This window comes from Zootoca vivipara, chromosome 16 (assembly GCF_963506605.1).
Source record: "Zootoca vivipara chromosome 16, rZooViv1.1, whole genome shotgun sequence".
Classification (NCBI taxonomy): domain Eukaryota; kingdom Metazoa; phylum Chordata; class Lepidosauria; order Squamata; family Lacertidae; genus Zootoca; species Zootoca vivipara.
Genome location: NC_083291.1, coordinates 17,741,495 through 17,756,878, shown reverse-complemented (window position 1 = coordinate 17,756,878; position 15,384 = coordinate 17,741,495). Strand labels below are relative to the sequence as shown.

At 43.4% G+C, this 15,384-nt stretch overlaps 1 protein-coding gene across 6 annotated transcripts in view; it reads right to left on the bottom strand.

The window, feature by feature from the left end:
• Positions 1 to 557: 557 nt before the first annotated feature.
• The window catches only part of LOC118097617 (PH and SEC7 domain-containing protein 3), a 151,256-nt gene continuing 136,429 nt past the window's right edge, over positions 558 to 15,384 (bottom strand). For all 6 annotated transcript variants that reach the window (XM_035140671.2, XM_035140672.2, XM_060268939.1 and 3 more), the window contains 4 exons: positions 12,296 to 12,453; positions 9,800 to 9,944; positions 6,250 to 6,393; positions 558 to 2,923 (listed from right to left, as the gene is read on the bottom strand). In XM_035140671.2, the coding sequence (XP_034996562.2) occupies positions 2,708 to 2,923; positions 6,250 to 6,393; positions 9,800 to 9,944; positions 12,296 to 12,453 (663 nt within the window). In that variant the 3' untranslated portion in view covers positions 558 to 2,707. The remainder of the gene's footprint in view (positions 2,924 to 6,249; positions 6,394 to 9,799; positions 9,945 to 12,295; positions 12,454 to 15,384) is intronic.

Genomic DNA, 15,384 nt, shown 5'->3' with positions numbered 1-15,384 from the left:
TTATACTGGATCAGATCCTCTGTGCACTCCCTCCCTCCCCCCCCCTCACACACACACTGTCACTTCTCCTTCAAAAGAGTCATAACTGGGTCACCCAGTTGTTGCATGACTGCAATATGTATCCTCCCTTCCCAAATCTTAGCTGATGCAAAGCTCACTAACCTCCAAAGGAAGGGTATAAAGAGTCACTACCTCTCCTTTGATCATCAGACTACAGTGGTTTAACTGTGCGGAGGCATATTGACCACCCTGTGGCTCTGCACCTTCAGTGGAAGCAAGGTGAATACCACCCACCACCCGATAATTCCTACTGCAAGCTTTAGGATGAACACCATGTCAGAACTTACATCGCTGCCATTCCAAGAAAAACTGCTATTCTAGAGTTTGCAAACACCACTCAGTAACACCCAGCAAACAGCCATAGAGGCCAACAGCCAAGCAACACAGAAGGCTCCTGAATAATTCAATTTGTTCCATCTATGGAAAATGCCAGAGAGAATCACAATGCAATAGCATGGCTTTGCACATGTTGGTAACTGCAATCTTTCTCTTTCCCCCCTCAACTCTACCTGCTTCCACGGCTTTCAAAACAGTGGGCGCTCTCCCCCCCCCATCTTTTATAGGTCACCTTCACTTTTTGCCTGCACTCCACCAGAGACGATACACACGGCAGCGAAGCCAAGGTCACCCCTTCCTTCTCCAACAATGCTAATCGGTTCTGTCACTTTATTGCTGTCTCTCTCTTCTCATTATAACTGGACAGCTTGCTGACTTTTCCGAACCACTGGTGAAAAATGAGCTACGGCAGAAGAACTTGCAAGCCACTGCCTCACAAATGCCACACTTCTGGGCTCATCATTCTCACCGTAACTATCAACGTTTCTACATTAATGGCCGGTTTCGCCCTTCGTAACGTAACAGGACTGACAATTCTCAGCTACAGGTTGGGTCTCCCTAGGAAGGTGCAGGTGGCAAGGGATTCCTGTCCCACTGCTTTGCACTTCTCGGATTAATCTCAACTAGTTGCCACTCTGACCGTCAATGCCAGGAATATGCGCCTTTCGCCACAGAGGATGAGGGACAGAGCAACACTTCTAGTTGCACCTAGCCTGTGTCCTGGCAAATGGCAGCTTCTTATTTAGTACAGCATGTCACTATAGCCCTTCTTCCTCATCTCTGAGGCAGATGGCTTCATGGGAAAGTGGAAGCTCACCCTTTACCCTGTCTGTGACAGACAGAAACACACACACACACACACACACACACACACACACACACACACACACTGCCCCCAGATCAACAGCAGGGATGGGAAACCTGTGGACACTTTGCTGAATTCCCATCAGGCTCAGTCAGCATAGCCAATGGCCAGAGATTATGCCAGTTGCAGCCCAACGACAGGTGAACAGCTACAGGTTCCTCATCCATCACATATGGGAGCAATGTGTGTCCTTAACTTTGAGCTGCCTGTTCTGGGAGCCAGCGGGACAATCTATCATTTTTATTCTTAGCCCATGTTCTCTCTGCGATGAAAGGAAACAGAATGTGGAGGGCATTATCTCTGGTGGGTGATATTTTAGCTGGAGGGATCTGCTGGCTGGCACAAGGTGGCTGGAATGGAGCCAGCTTTTCGTTTGCAGGAAGAAAGGATCTAGCTGTCATTCCAAACGCCATATCTCTAGGTCTCCATGACTTTTAGTTACAGAAGGGAACTGGGTAACATGCTGTCCCTTCAGACATTCCAGCATCAAGAGAGAAATTCTCAGCTGCAGTCTTTTAGACTATAAAGTGCCTGAACATACTTCTGGAGGAGGATCGTAATGCGGATGGAAAATAAATACTACACATTACAGCTGTCTGTACAGCAATTGTATGACTAAGATACTGTTGAAAACTGTACAGGTAGCACAACTCGCTGATAAAACAGAGAGGCCCATGGTTGAGACTTTCAGTTCAATGAAATGGAAAAAATAACCCAGTTTTGGTTGGAGCCATTTCAGATCACCAAAGGCCTTCCTTGGTGTCTAAATCTAGTATGCTAGCTTTGTTAACTCCACCCCCCCCCTTTGCATCCAGCCTTCGCTTTTTAGCCCCTTACATAGTGTGGGGCTCAGAGATCACAACTGGGTTTTTTCACAGTCCAGCAATTGACATGGCTTCCACCATATGTTAGTTGCAGAGCTCTGCAACACTTGGAAACCTAATTTTCCCCAAGGATGTGCAGTTTCACCTAGTCTCTTTTAATAGTTGAGACTACTATTGTACCACCTTGGAAAATGCAAGAATCCGTTCACAAAGCTAATCGACTCAGTAAGCTTCGTTTTGTCCAGTTACTTGCCCTACTGCAGGAAAGCAGCAGATGACTTGAGAGATGAAAATTACAAGCCAACAAAATAATATAAAAAGATGAGAGAGATAAATACATCATCAAATCTCTCCCTTGCTGTACCTTATTTTCCTTCTCTCTCTCTCTCTCTTTTTAAAAGGACTGGATCAATTGCTTTATGATAAATGAACTAGGCAAATGCAAGTCAGAAGCCAAAACATCTCCAACAACCTGTACAGAAACAACAAAAATTTACAATTGAAAATGTCACTAACACCCCATTCAGGCAGATGTGTTAATTTTTGTTTGTTTTGTTTTTGCAAAGGACAGGTTATCAAAGAGCGAGCGATAATGTTGTTCCTCCAGCCTGCCTCAGTTGCCCTAAGTAACCTTCTGCTTGATGCTCGGTGTTTCGGGTCTATAGTCTTTCCTCTCGGAGATGTTACGCTTCACCTTGGCACTAAGAGGGGACTCTTGATTTAATGAGGGGCTTGAGTGGCATTTCTTCAGTCCCGGGCCGTCACTCTCATTGGTGGTCAGCAACTCCTTGCCGGCTCCCTCTGTGAGAAGAGACACGTAGGTTTCATACCGAGTTTTCTGAAAAAAGAAAAAGGTGAGGAAAAAGGAAGACTCAATCTACAGTGTAACTTCAGTGATATATGAAGGAAGTCAAGCAAGGCGATTTCTTCCCAGGTGAGAGGACCTACTCACCTGCACAGCAAGTAAACAGCATAACTATAGCAAATTGCCTTATAGGTAGCAAGAAAACTGAGGTGCCACAGAAATTTTCCCTGTAGTGAAATTAGGAAGGAAAAAAAAGGTGGTTCCTCCGCAGGCAAAACATTTGAGGAAATGTGAAGATTATCAACATTTTGGGAGAGGGGAGGTGGAGATGTCCCACACATCCCTAAGTTACCATTGGATTTTGCCTACAGAGTGGTTCCCATACTGCGGCCGGGCCTCATTTGGGATGTGTGGAACACCTGGAAGAGGTGGATCGGTAACAAGTTCTAGGGAACAGATTTATAGCTGTGATCACTCCAACACTTTTTTCATCATTCCAACCTAATTTGGGTAGATCAACAGCTACGTGTTGTTTAAGGGAGGGAGGTCTTCTTCTATGGGAGGAATTCAACATCATACTCTTCTGCTTGCTTTATCAGCACAAGTATTTCAGCTTGGCTGACTAAATGTTTTCCCCCTCTCATGTTGTTCTGTGGATTTTCCTGACCCAAACCAATTTTGGGGGGCATGGGGGGGTGGGGAGGAGAGCAAGAGCACAATTTTCTATAATGCTTAGATGGCATCTATCTATATATCAAGGCTTCAACAAGGTTTTGTTGGAAAGTGATGAAATCCAGTTACTAGTTTTCACAATCAATCCATAATATTAATATGGAAAATATACCAGCTCAGTCACAAGCACTGTAATTTTAGGTACAGCAAGACAAACCCCCATCTCTTTGATGAAGTAGATAATGCCCTTCTCCATGAATCAGACAGGCCTCCCCCCTTCATTTTGGACCTGCGTATTTACAGTGAACACTGACACCATTAGATCCCCAGGAGCCAATGAGAATCTGTACATTTATACGTGTCCAATTGCTGAACATTTCTGCCCTACAGAATAACTGGACGAATACTTCCAAGGGCTTTGGGGCATTAGATTATGGCAATCAACCTGGAAAGTTTCCCTGATGATGAACTAGCCAACAAGTCTCAGAAAAGTGGGGAAATGAAATGAACAAATCTGGCCAGTCAACATGGCCAATGGTCCAGGGTGATAGAAGATCTAGTCCAACAACTTATGGAGACCCAAGGCTGGAGAAGGATGTAATTCAGCATACTTCATTAAAAACAAAGGGGCAACAGGACTTGGATACTTTTTACTACTATAGGCTAGGAAGGCTGAAAACACAGGAGCCATTTATTGTTTTCTGCCCATTTCTGATCAGTAAATATCTTTATCTGTATGTGAAAAGAGAGGCTTTCACACAGGGTGGATGCTTGACTGCTAAAGATTTCAACGAAACCTTAAGCACATAGCTGGTTCTTGCCTTTCTGTTCAGATTTTTAGGCATTTGGTATTATGATGTCAAAATGGCATTCCTGGAGAAGCCAAGGACAGACCTTGGGCCCTTCTCTGTGCATTGCATACCAATGAGCTATGGCCTCGCTCTAAATTATTTTTTTAAGGTACAGACCCTTGCTGCCCCTCAGCTGGGAGGACTGTGGCATTTCAAGCACATTCTGTTCCAGGTACAAATCTACTAAGCACACCAGGCCCAAAATAGTGAGCTGCAGGAGACCCTATGTATTTCTGCAAGGAGCAAACTGCTGAATTTATTCACTGTCTAGAACAGCACGCAGCCCTCTGTTGTAGGGCAGTTCTATCTGCAGCCTCATACAATGGCTCTGTGATTAACTCAAATAACTAGTGATTAGCTGGGATTCAGAAAAAGGCTTTTAAGAGTTGCAAAATGCACACTCTGGCCTTCCAGAATAATTTTATTTAACAATGCCGTCTTCTGACCCGTCTCCAATGAATCAGTGCAAATGTTGATGAAGTTCCACCAGTTGCCCACACAGTTTTCAAAGGGGAGAAAAACCGATTGTCAAGTTATTTGCAAGCCACAATGAGGGGGGAAATGCACACACTCTTAATTCAAAAAACAAAATTCAGGTAATCATTATTATTCAAATGCAAGAGGACTTCAAGGCTTTTATGAAAGGGGAGGCGGGAGAGAGGGAGAGAGAGAGGGGGGGGGCTATGAATGGCCTTTCCAAAGAGCTTTTGAAGAGATAAATTCATGCAGAAAAAGATTGCCAGAAAAATCCACTTTAAAATTAAATGAAGAAAGACAGTCATACGCTTGGTATCTATACTTCCACCAGCAGTGAGGAGACAAATAAATTAAATAGCTAAAGCATGTCACTCACAAATAAGGGAACTTGTGAGATGAATGCTGATAGTGCTCTGGGCTGATTCATTTTTCATCAGATAATGCATATGCCAGAGAGCTGTAATAAAAGGAAATGGGGCTACAGATGCTGGGTCATCATACAGTAATTCTAAAGTCCTGGTGTTTTTTCTGCCTGCACTGCTGTCGGTCAAAAAGTTGTGGCATCTTTCTCGCCTCCCGCGACACCCCCCCCCCCCCCGAAATCTACAGGGCTCTTGGGAAACTTATAAAGGTCTTTCAATTAGAAAAGCAGCGAAGGCAGAGAAGCTTTCCTGAAAGACAGCTCGCTCATCTGTTTATCTTCTCACGCAACCAACAGCGGGAGTCAATGCTTGACGGTGCACCCTGAGTTGAGACAAGGAGATCAACAAGACCAACAAACCCGGTCATTCTCACTTGTGAACCGAGCTGCTCCAGAACATGCCCCAAAACGCTTTGCAACAGATGCAGATTATTATTTTTTCAGCTCAAAGAATGCATTCACCCTCGGACAACCCTAAAGAAGTTGTGTGGCAGTGGTCGGTGTGGCCACCCCACTCTCACTATCACATGCACAACAAAACACACAGGCAACAACCCTCAATCCTCAACTGATCCTTCTAGGTCAGCTGAGGACTCTGCACCGAAGGAGTTTCTCTTCTGAACATGTACCTGCCCTTCCAGCAGGCAGAGGAAGGAGACTCTGCTCACACAGCTGCTTCTCCCTTTAAGTTTACTCTTCTATTAAGCATTTATGGATCTCACGTTTGCTGGATTCCACATACACCTCCTAGGTACTTTGAACTACTAACATTTGTATCTGGCTACTGCCCACACAACATGACATTCTGCAATTTTGCTTTGAAACAGTTATTTAAATGCCAACCCACTATTAATTATCCTATGAAGCAGGATAACTTCCACTGTTTCTGCAGTGGCTATCTTTGTAAGGGTGCTCTGCCATGGCTGACCCGGACATACCTCAAATTCCAGATAATGATCTTTCAGCTTGTAGTCCTCCACTTCCTTGCCTTTAAGTTTCTTATCTGGTGGGTAGGAACGATGCTCAGCTAGTTCAGTGGAGATTTGCTTCAGTTTACTTTCATGCGATTTCAGCTGATCATCCTGCAGGAGACAACGGTACGTGTCACAGTGAACCTCTAGTATATTTAGAAAATGTAAAGGAAAGGGACAACAATGTTAAGTACAGAAATCATAATATATTGCTAGGGGCTGTTTTGAAGCAGGTAACACAAATACAGAGAAATGTTATTGTAAGGGGGCGGAGTTACAGAGAACAGCCCCCCCTCCCATCATAAAGTCCAGCTCCTCAACCAGTCAGAGCTCCAGCAACGGGTCCAGTGAAGGGCAGGAGGAAGTGAGCAGGTCGGTAGAGGGCTCCGGCAGCATCCAAGAGCTGCAACTGCAGCCTAGAACTCCTATGCAGGAAATGGCCAGCGGAGGAGCATCGGACAGGCGCCCTTTTCCCCCAACGCCTGATTTGAGGCGTGGCAGCTCCCGTAGGAGCAAGGGGCGGCGCTTTGGGGTCCCCAAACTACTTTGCTGGGCGCGTAGCCGGAAAGTGCCATTGTGAGATTCTGATGAAGACTGAACAGTCATCTTGTTTCTCTTATCTCTTGCACTGTGAACAAGTATGCACCAATAAAAGTCTTAAAGACACGACGGTGTGGAGCGTCGTTACTCGAGGGTAGCCACCAGCATCCCTGGCAGTTATCAACAAATAACTTTCTGGAGGGTCAGTCAAGAGACCTGGTCAGCTAGCTGTTACTATTGGATGCTCGTTTATTTATACTTCACTTCCATTTTAGATGAACTGCAGCTTATCTTGATGTCCAGACTCAGACAACAGTGGCTAATGAACTGCTATGAAGTTGGCTTTTTCCAACAAACTTTAGTAAAATTTAAGCACATTCTATGGTTCAGACCGCTAAACGGCAGATAATCAAAACTCAAAGCTGCTTATCTTTTTCTTGTGACAATGCTGGGAGAAGGGGGGAATGCATGAGCCCATTTAGCACTAAACCAGGCATCCCCAAACTCAGCCCTCCAGATGTTTTGGGACTACAATTCCCATCATCCCTGACCACTGGTCCGAGTTTGGGGGTGCCTGCACTAAACCATAGGTTACCATTGCATGCAAACACAACTATTATGCTTCTCATTCAGGACCAATTAAGGTCAGACCAAAGAAGGACTGCTCAAAATTATGGTCTATCTATAAACCTACCTAAGCTTGACTTCAAAGCTATTTCTGGTTTATGCTAATTACAGCTTGCCCAATTCTGGCATAACAAACAAAACCACTGTAATGGCAAACCACGGAGAAGGGGAGGCAATTCACATACAATGTGTGTGTGTGGGCAGGGTGGAGGGCCTACAGTGCCTGGGGAACTGGGAGATTAAATGTTTGAACTGGGCCACTACAGTAAAAATGGTGACCCAGGCTAGACTACATGTTTACCACAGAATCCTCTATCCTAAGCTTCTTTAAAAGAAAAAGGAAGCAAAAAGGAAGAGAGATAGCAACTTGGAGGGGCCTTGATCTGGGCTCTCATGCACTATTTTCCCTTAAAAAAAAAACCCACCCCCCTCCAAGGTGCTACTTCCCCCTATAGATACCATTGCAGAAAATGGCAACTTTAGGGGCAAATAAGCAGGTGGGGATTTCATGGAGAAAAATTGTTTAGAGAAAAAGGCAAATCCTGCTCTCCCCAGATGCCATGGTTCTGATCTGGATTAGGGTCCTATGCAGTTACTTGTTTGTCCCTTCCTTCCTTCCTTCCTTCCTTCCTTCCTTCCTTCCTTCCTTCCTTCCTAGTCTATCCTTCCTTATCTAGTCCACCCTGGATCTTGGGTACAGAAACAGAGCCTGCGAAAGCAACTCTATGCGTAGTCACATCTTGATACGAACAGCAACATCTAATACAGCAGCCAGGCAGAGTTGACAGTACACGTTTCATCCTCTGCAGTATGCGCAGGAGCCTACTGACAAGTTCTCTGTCTCACAGATAAAAGCAGACGGTTCTCAGATTGTGCCTGAATCTATCTCATTGGAAAGCATAACACTTTTTGTTCCTGCCTTTTGGCTTAAAAGAAGCTCCTGTCCTTTCGCTTCCCCTTCTCTTCTTTCTACCAACCCGCAAGACCCTATTTTCCTTAATGGGTAGCTGAAACAGGAAATTATGCAGCCAGACACCAGTTTCTGTACTGTGGCAATTCAAAAAATAATCAAAATCTGTAAGCTAACCTGGGATTTAATGCAGGGTAAAATAATATTACGGGGCCAGTTCATAGCAGCAAGGACGAGACAGAACAAGTGAGCAAGAGACCTGGCCACAAAAGTGGCTCTGTCTGTTTGTGTCCTTCTGGACAGTGGCTATTTTGGGGTAGGATTCCATCATGTACTAGCAAATTCAGGTTTCACAATGATTTGTGAAACAAATCTGCTTCCCCAAAAGATTGCACTTTTTGCTATAAGGAAAGTGACAGGAGAAAGAACTGGAAAGTGTGGGATAACACTTGTGCTTTGATGCAACCACGCGGCAAACAACTGAGAATGTATGCTCATTATATAAGGATGAATGCTCAATAAACAGGTTGTCTGGAAGTGCCTCTGTCTAAATATCAGTCTCAGCACTCTTGTCACAATTTAACAGAATTAAGGAAGTTCTGCAGATGATATGGTAGGGCCAGATCAAAACATGATTGATTCTTAAAGGCTGGAAGGAGGATTGGTTCAGCAGAGCAAGCAAAGACTTTTGCCTCTAGCCAAATACTGTTTCCAAGTAAACCCCTAAACTTTCTCCTGTATAAGTTAAGTAGCTGCCACTCACTATGAGGACAAAACTTGCCTTCTCCCCTGGCAAGGGTGCGCAAGACTAACAAAGGTACAGTGGTACCTCTACTTATGAATAACTCTACTTACGAATGTTTCTACTTACGAACGGAGCTCCGTACGCCATCTTGGATGCAGTTTAGATAGGATTTTATCTACTTACAAATTTTTAGATAGGGTTGCTTCGACTTACAATTTTTTCCGACTTACAAATGTGCATTCGGAACGCATTAAATTCGTAAGTAGAGGTACCACTGTATTGAATGCAGAAGGCAGTGCTCCTCTTGCCCTCCCCTCTATATATTCTGATTGTGCAACAACATTTTACTGGTTATTACTTGAAATATTTCTACCCATCCTCAAAAGTGTCCAATGTTTCAGGCATGCTCAAGAGCATCATTTCAATTTCTGGGGCTAGCCTTCATGGAAGACTGGGCATCCTCCTACTGCAGGCTCTGCTCCGCTTTGCTACAGTGTTTTGCTTCAGCTCACATGGGTCTGGACTAATCTAAAAAATGTCCTCAAACAGAGGGATTAACACTTCCCTTCTCTAAGTTCAAGTACTTGCCCTATCAATGGTTTGCTCTTTGCAAACGGGGTGTGTGTGTGTGTGTGTGTGTGTGTGCTTTCTGTGGCCTTACACTTGAAATACACTTAGGGCTGTATATTAATCACCTGAGACAATTTGGTTGTGGAAGCAGGTAACAGTGGGCGGCTAAACTTCTTCTGGGATCCAATAGCAGCTGGAAATGGTGGGGCAGAAAAAACGGCTGCCACAGAATTGATCTTGTTGATCCACAACTCCATTTCTTCCGGGCTCCTGTGGAAGAGAGCAAAAGGTCAGTCAGTCGGGGAGCTTGTCTGTTTTGCTTTCTGTCCAGCATCTGCTCTGCCCTAAAAGGAACTGCTGCTCTGAATCATATTTCCTACTTCAGCATCTCAATACTGGACAGTGGGCACTAACTGCACAGCTTGGAAGATTCCACCTGCTTCTTCCTCCATCCTTTGCTTGATCTAAGCCCAGAAGCCCCTCTTCTCCTAATAGGTGAAATGTTTACCTTGTCTAATACTTGGTGCTTTTTCACCAAGCTTCAAATGCAGCTGAAATATTTAACCTGGAAAGAGCCAGAGCCATGGGAGAAGAGGGGCTGAGCAGCAGCCTAGCCTCTTCAGGGATCATTATTACATGGCAGTGTTCCCAAACCACAAAAGCTACCCAGAAGGGTGCCACAATCAATTCATCTAGTATAATTAAACAGGATGGCACACTTTCTTTAATTCTCCCAGCAGAAGTCATCCACCAGAGCAGTAGGAAGCCCATAAACAGTCCCCGGAAAACCAGAAGGATAAGGGGCTAGATAATCTGCTCATCTGGGACTGCCTACAGCTGGGCACTGTTGCACATTCAATCACCTTCCCAAAGAACGGCACAATAGAGAGACACATCTGTAGGTTGCAATATTAAATGACTTCAGTGATGGTTTTCAACTGCAGTCTACGCATCGCTTCATTCATTGCGACAAGGCAGCTTTCTCTCTCAGTGAAGCATTTCTTGCTTCCAGTTTATTTATTTATTGAATTTGCATACCGCTCTTCATCCGAAGATCACAGGGGGGTTCGCAACATAAAAATATGAAACGAGAACACAAAATACATAACAACACACACACACACACCCCAACACATCTAAAATACCACAGAACGTTAATCAGCCAAAGGCTTGGTCATAGTTTCTTATGCTGGCTTGAAAAACTTCCATGGGGGGAAATGACTAAAGAATGTTAGGGGCTGGCTGCACTCCACCAGATCCTTGCCAGCTTCCTCAAGAGTAAACAACAACAACAACCCCAAAGCCCACAAGCAACTGTGACCAGCAAGGGCCAAGGATACTTCCAGCCAGATTGTTCCTCAATACCACCTTGGGTATTGGGTTGTAAATGTTTCTTTACTATTAAAAATAGAACAACATGGAGATGATGCTTTGGTTGTGGCCAAAACAAAACAAAACACCATCAGTTTCATACTGCTTTCTGGTTGGACTCCCTATTCCAGAAAACGACTAAAGCTCTATTTGGGAACTAACTTCCTTCGTTTGGTGATAATCATGTTTGGTTTGGAGGGTGTAGTCAAACCTAGGACTATCTCTGTCACCTCAGCTATCATTGTTTTCTCTCTCTTTTATAAGCATCCTTGTTCTCACCCCCTTTCCCTTTTTTCATTTGTACCACATTATTTCTTTAAAACTGAAATTCTTTCAATAAAAATATTAATATTTTTTTTAAAAAAACCTGTCTATTAGGCAGAAGGTGGGTGGCATAGCAACTGAATTTATAGCAGTGCCCCAAACCAAGTACAAACACTGAATGAAGAATCAATGGGGTGCCCAGTGAGGAAAATGGAACGCTTAGGGGTCTTAGTGACCCCAACCCCATCTCTGCCTTGCTGCTGAAGTTGCTGCATTCATTATCCAATCAGTAGCATCAGGGTGTAAATAGGACCTGCTGCCACATCTGAACAGTTTTGGGGTGCTGCACACCAGGTCGATGCCTTCACGCAAGTGGAATTTGCTACCAAGGAGTGTGGTGGAGTCTCCTTCTTTGGAGGTCTTTAAGCAGAGGCTTGACAGGCATATGTAAAGAATGCTTTGATGGTGTTTCCTGCTCGGCAGTGGGTTGGACTGGATGCCCCTTGTGGTCTCTTCCAACTCTACGATTCTAAGTACAAATAAGGGATCACAGCTGCATTACTGGAATTTGAGCGGATACTAAACTGCACTAGCTGTCAGGCTGATGAGTGACTGATGGAACAGCAGGGGTTTGATGAGCTAGAAGAAGAACCTGGCTCTTTTTCTCCCCTTTCCTGGCATACTCTACTCTCAGCTACAAGCAACTATTCTGCCATGCAAATAAAAAAAATCTTCCACAAGCAGTAAGAACAAAAAGATGGAGAGCCTATCCTGTGATACATTCAGCTTGCTGGCTCAAACCTAGTTTGAGTTAATGAGCTACAGTGTCAGTTTATGGAGTCTATGCCTTTTCATTTTCATGCTATCTTATATTCAAGAATTTTTTTAAAAAAAAATCCAGTGTGAGAAAACGCACCATCCTTTACCAGTCACTGAATGTGAGCATATTTTGCTTGAATCCCAAAAGGAACCAAAAGGGAACCTACTGGGCTTGGAAAAGCAGGACCCTCCAGTCAGCTGTCTTGAGCTTCAGAACATTTGGCTTCTTCTCATAGTCTGTCGCCTTGGATGCTAATGCATGGTGCACACTGACTGCATTCTTAAGATCTTCCTCTGATAAAGCTTTATCTGGTTTGTATTCATCCTGCAGAAGCCCAAATTAAGAGAGTACAAATTATTATATAGTGCCGGTTGTTTTTAAAGCCTGATTACATTTCAAAAGAAGGCAATAAACAAAAGTGTATTTAAAAGAGTCATCTAATTTGGCAAGAAACAAACCAACAATCCCATATGCAGCTACAACTCTGTGTTTGTTTACTCAGAGAGAAGTTCCACTGCACTGAGACTTAAGACTGCAATCCCATGCAAACAATTGGGGCTAAGCACTGTTGAACTCGTTGGGACTTTCTTTCGAGTAAATCTGCATAGGATTAACTTATTTATTTAAAAAACAAAAATGCTGCTATTTAAATGTTTGTTTGTTTTATTTTTTTAGCATTTCAGATTCAAAACAAGCATTTGCAACCTAATAATCTTTAACTGGAGATGCCAGGATTTGAACTTGGATCCTTCTGCAAGCAAAATGTGAGCTCTACTACCACATTATAAGCTCCTAATATTTTCCCAATTACAATTTCCCTAATGTACACGACACCATTGCTGATCATCTGCTAGAGTGACATGCAATGTTCATGAAGGAGTTTCTCTACGAAACAGAGAGAGAGAGAGAGAGAGAGAGAGAGAGAGAGAGATAGCACAAGTTTGGATTGTCTTGTGTTCTTAAGGGCTTAATCATTGTTGGATGTGGCCATCTACTTTTGAAAACTCTTGACGAGTAAAAAATAATAATCCCACATTTACACAGCAGTAGACTGCTCTATAGCAAGATCCCCTGATCTGCCACTGTGGTTTCCATTTTCCATTCCCAGCGGTGAATGCTTTGCTTATATGACATCTCTAAAGTACATTGTTGGGTGCTGCTTGTTTTTTTTAACATTATTAAGGAAAAAATGTCATTAAAAACAACTTCCAGTAGCATCCACACTGGTTATACAATGTGTCTTCAGTAGACAGACATTACAAGCCAGCTGTTCATTAAATCAATTTCAGCTCAGTACTGAAACATAGCAAATTCACCGTAGAACAGCCTGCGGCTAGAATATTCAGCAAGGTAAATCAAAGATTCCTCCGTGTTTGGGTGATGGGTTTTGACTAATATGCTATGTATCCTATATAGGATGGTGAATTGGAAGTCAAAGTATATTTTTTAGGATGGGAAACAATGCTACAAAAACCAAGCGAGTGGATCTGTGCCTGTGTGTCGTTAACAGTAGTATGGCAGGGCAAAAACACAGCTCAGGAAACAGAGGAGAAGCTGCTGTGCCTTTTAATAGTTGCGTAAAAGAGAGAGTTTCAACAGGGCCATCTCCTCCCAACCCTACAAGAGAATCTGCTCTTGCTGAAATCGACTCTTCTATAAAACTGCCAACGATACAGAAGTTCTGTCCTCCTCTAAATCTTATTAGTCTATATAATCTGTCACTGCCGTTGACAATGGACACGACACCTCAGTTGTTGTTTCTGGTATTAATAGACCTACAATTTTAGTAGTAAATGATTCCAATTCGCGTTTCACAACGAAGGTTGGAGGAGGAAAGTTTTTGGCACCAACAGAAAAGATCAAGAAAAGAGATTCATTCTGGCAATGAATAAAATCTTTCTGCTTAGGCAGAGGCTCCTTTGGGTCTGGGAGCTTGGGCAATCAGTCTCAGGGACTTCGCTGGTCTCTTGTTCCCATGGATCTGGTGTTTCCCTAGAGTTTTAGAAGAGGTGTTTACTCATACATAAATCTCACTGTCAATAATAATAATAATAATAATAATAATAATAATAATAATAATAATAATAATAATTTATTTATACCCCGCCCATCTGGCCGGGTTCCCCCAGCCACTCTGGGCGGCTTCCAACAAAACATTAAAATACAGAAATTCATCAAACATTAAAAGCTTCCCTAAACAGGGCTGCCTTTTACAGGGCCTATTTCAAGCAAGTGTACATAGGATTAGAGCCTTGGACTGCAATCCCATGGACTTGTTTTGCACACCCACCTGAGCTCATTTGGGAGAAAGGCGAGATATAAATGTAATAATAACAGCACTCTCCTGCACTCTTTGTCACGAACAGGCCCCAGACATTAAGAACCAAGCCTGTTCCGATCTGCGCAACCGCATTCTGTGTCATCTGTTAACCACACAAGTGATGGAACTTTATGCATTCTTATGTATATTGATATATTTGTTCCACTCCTGAACCCATGGGACACTTCAGAGCTAAGTTGTTTAGGAACTGTAGGCAGATTCTGCCTGCCCCAATCTATGCCACTTAATGCTTTCAGGAGAAAAATCTGAATGTTGCTTGTTCCAATAAGCAAGTTGCCAAGGAACAATAGACTCATTCCCTGCCTCACTAAGCTGTTCCAGATGCTCAGCCATAGGAAGCCATTCCCTGAACTTGATTTTATGGTATTTGTACCAGTGCTTTGTGAACCGCTGTCCTACCATGTTAGCTCTGACCAAAAAGCTAGCAGTTCCCAGACTTGTTCAAGCTTGCCCCTTACATATCTTCTACCTTCAACTTCATTGTAAGGAACCCTGGATGTCCTGTCACACAATTTCTGTGTCTCGTTCCTCTTCACAGCTTACTTCTTCAATTTTCCATTATCCCCCACAGAGAAATTATATTTCAAAACAAGCCCTGTGACATTAAACATGGCATTTGAAGGCTATGACTTTGCATGTTTGTTCTGTGGGTTGTATAGATTCCTCTTCTCCACTTTTTACCATGTTTCTTTTCTTTTCCGTTTCAGAAAAGGGAATATCTCGCATTCAGTGACTAAGCTTGTGGCCGGTACAATCTTAAGGCTACAGAAGCAGAGATGAATCAAAGCATTTCTTTTTTTAAAAAAAACACTGAGCGGGAAAGCAGAGGCATCCAGAGTTGAACTGGCTGAGTCAAGGTCATACAGCAAAATGGTGGAAAAGTGATGCCTTTCTTAGGCTATCACGTTGAAAAA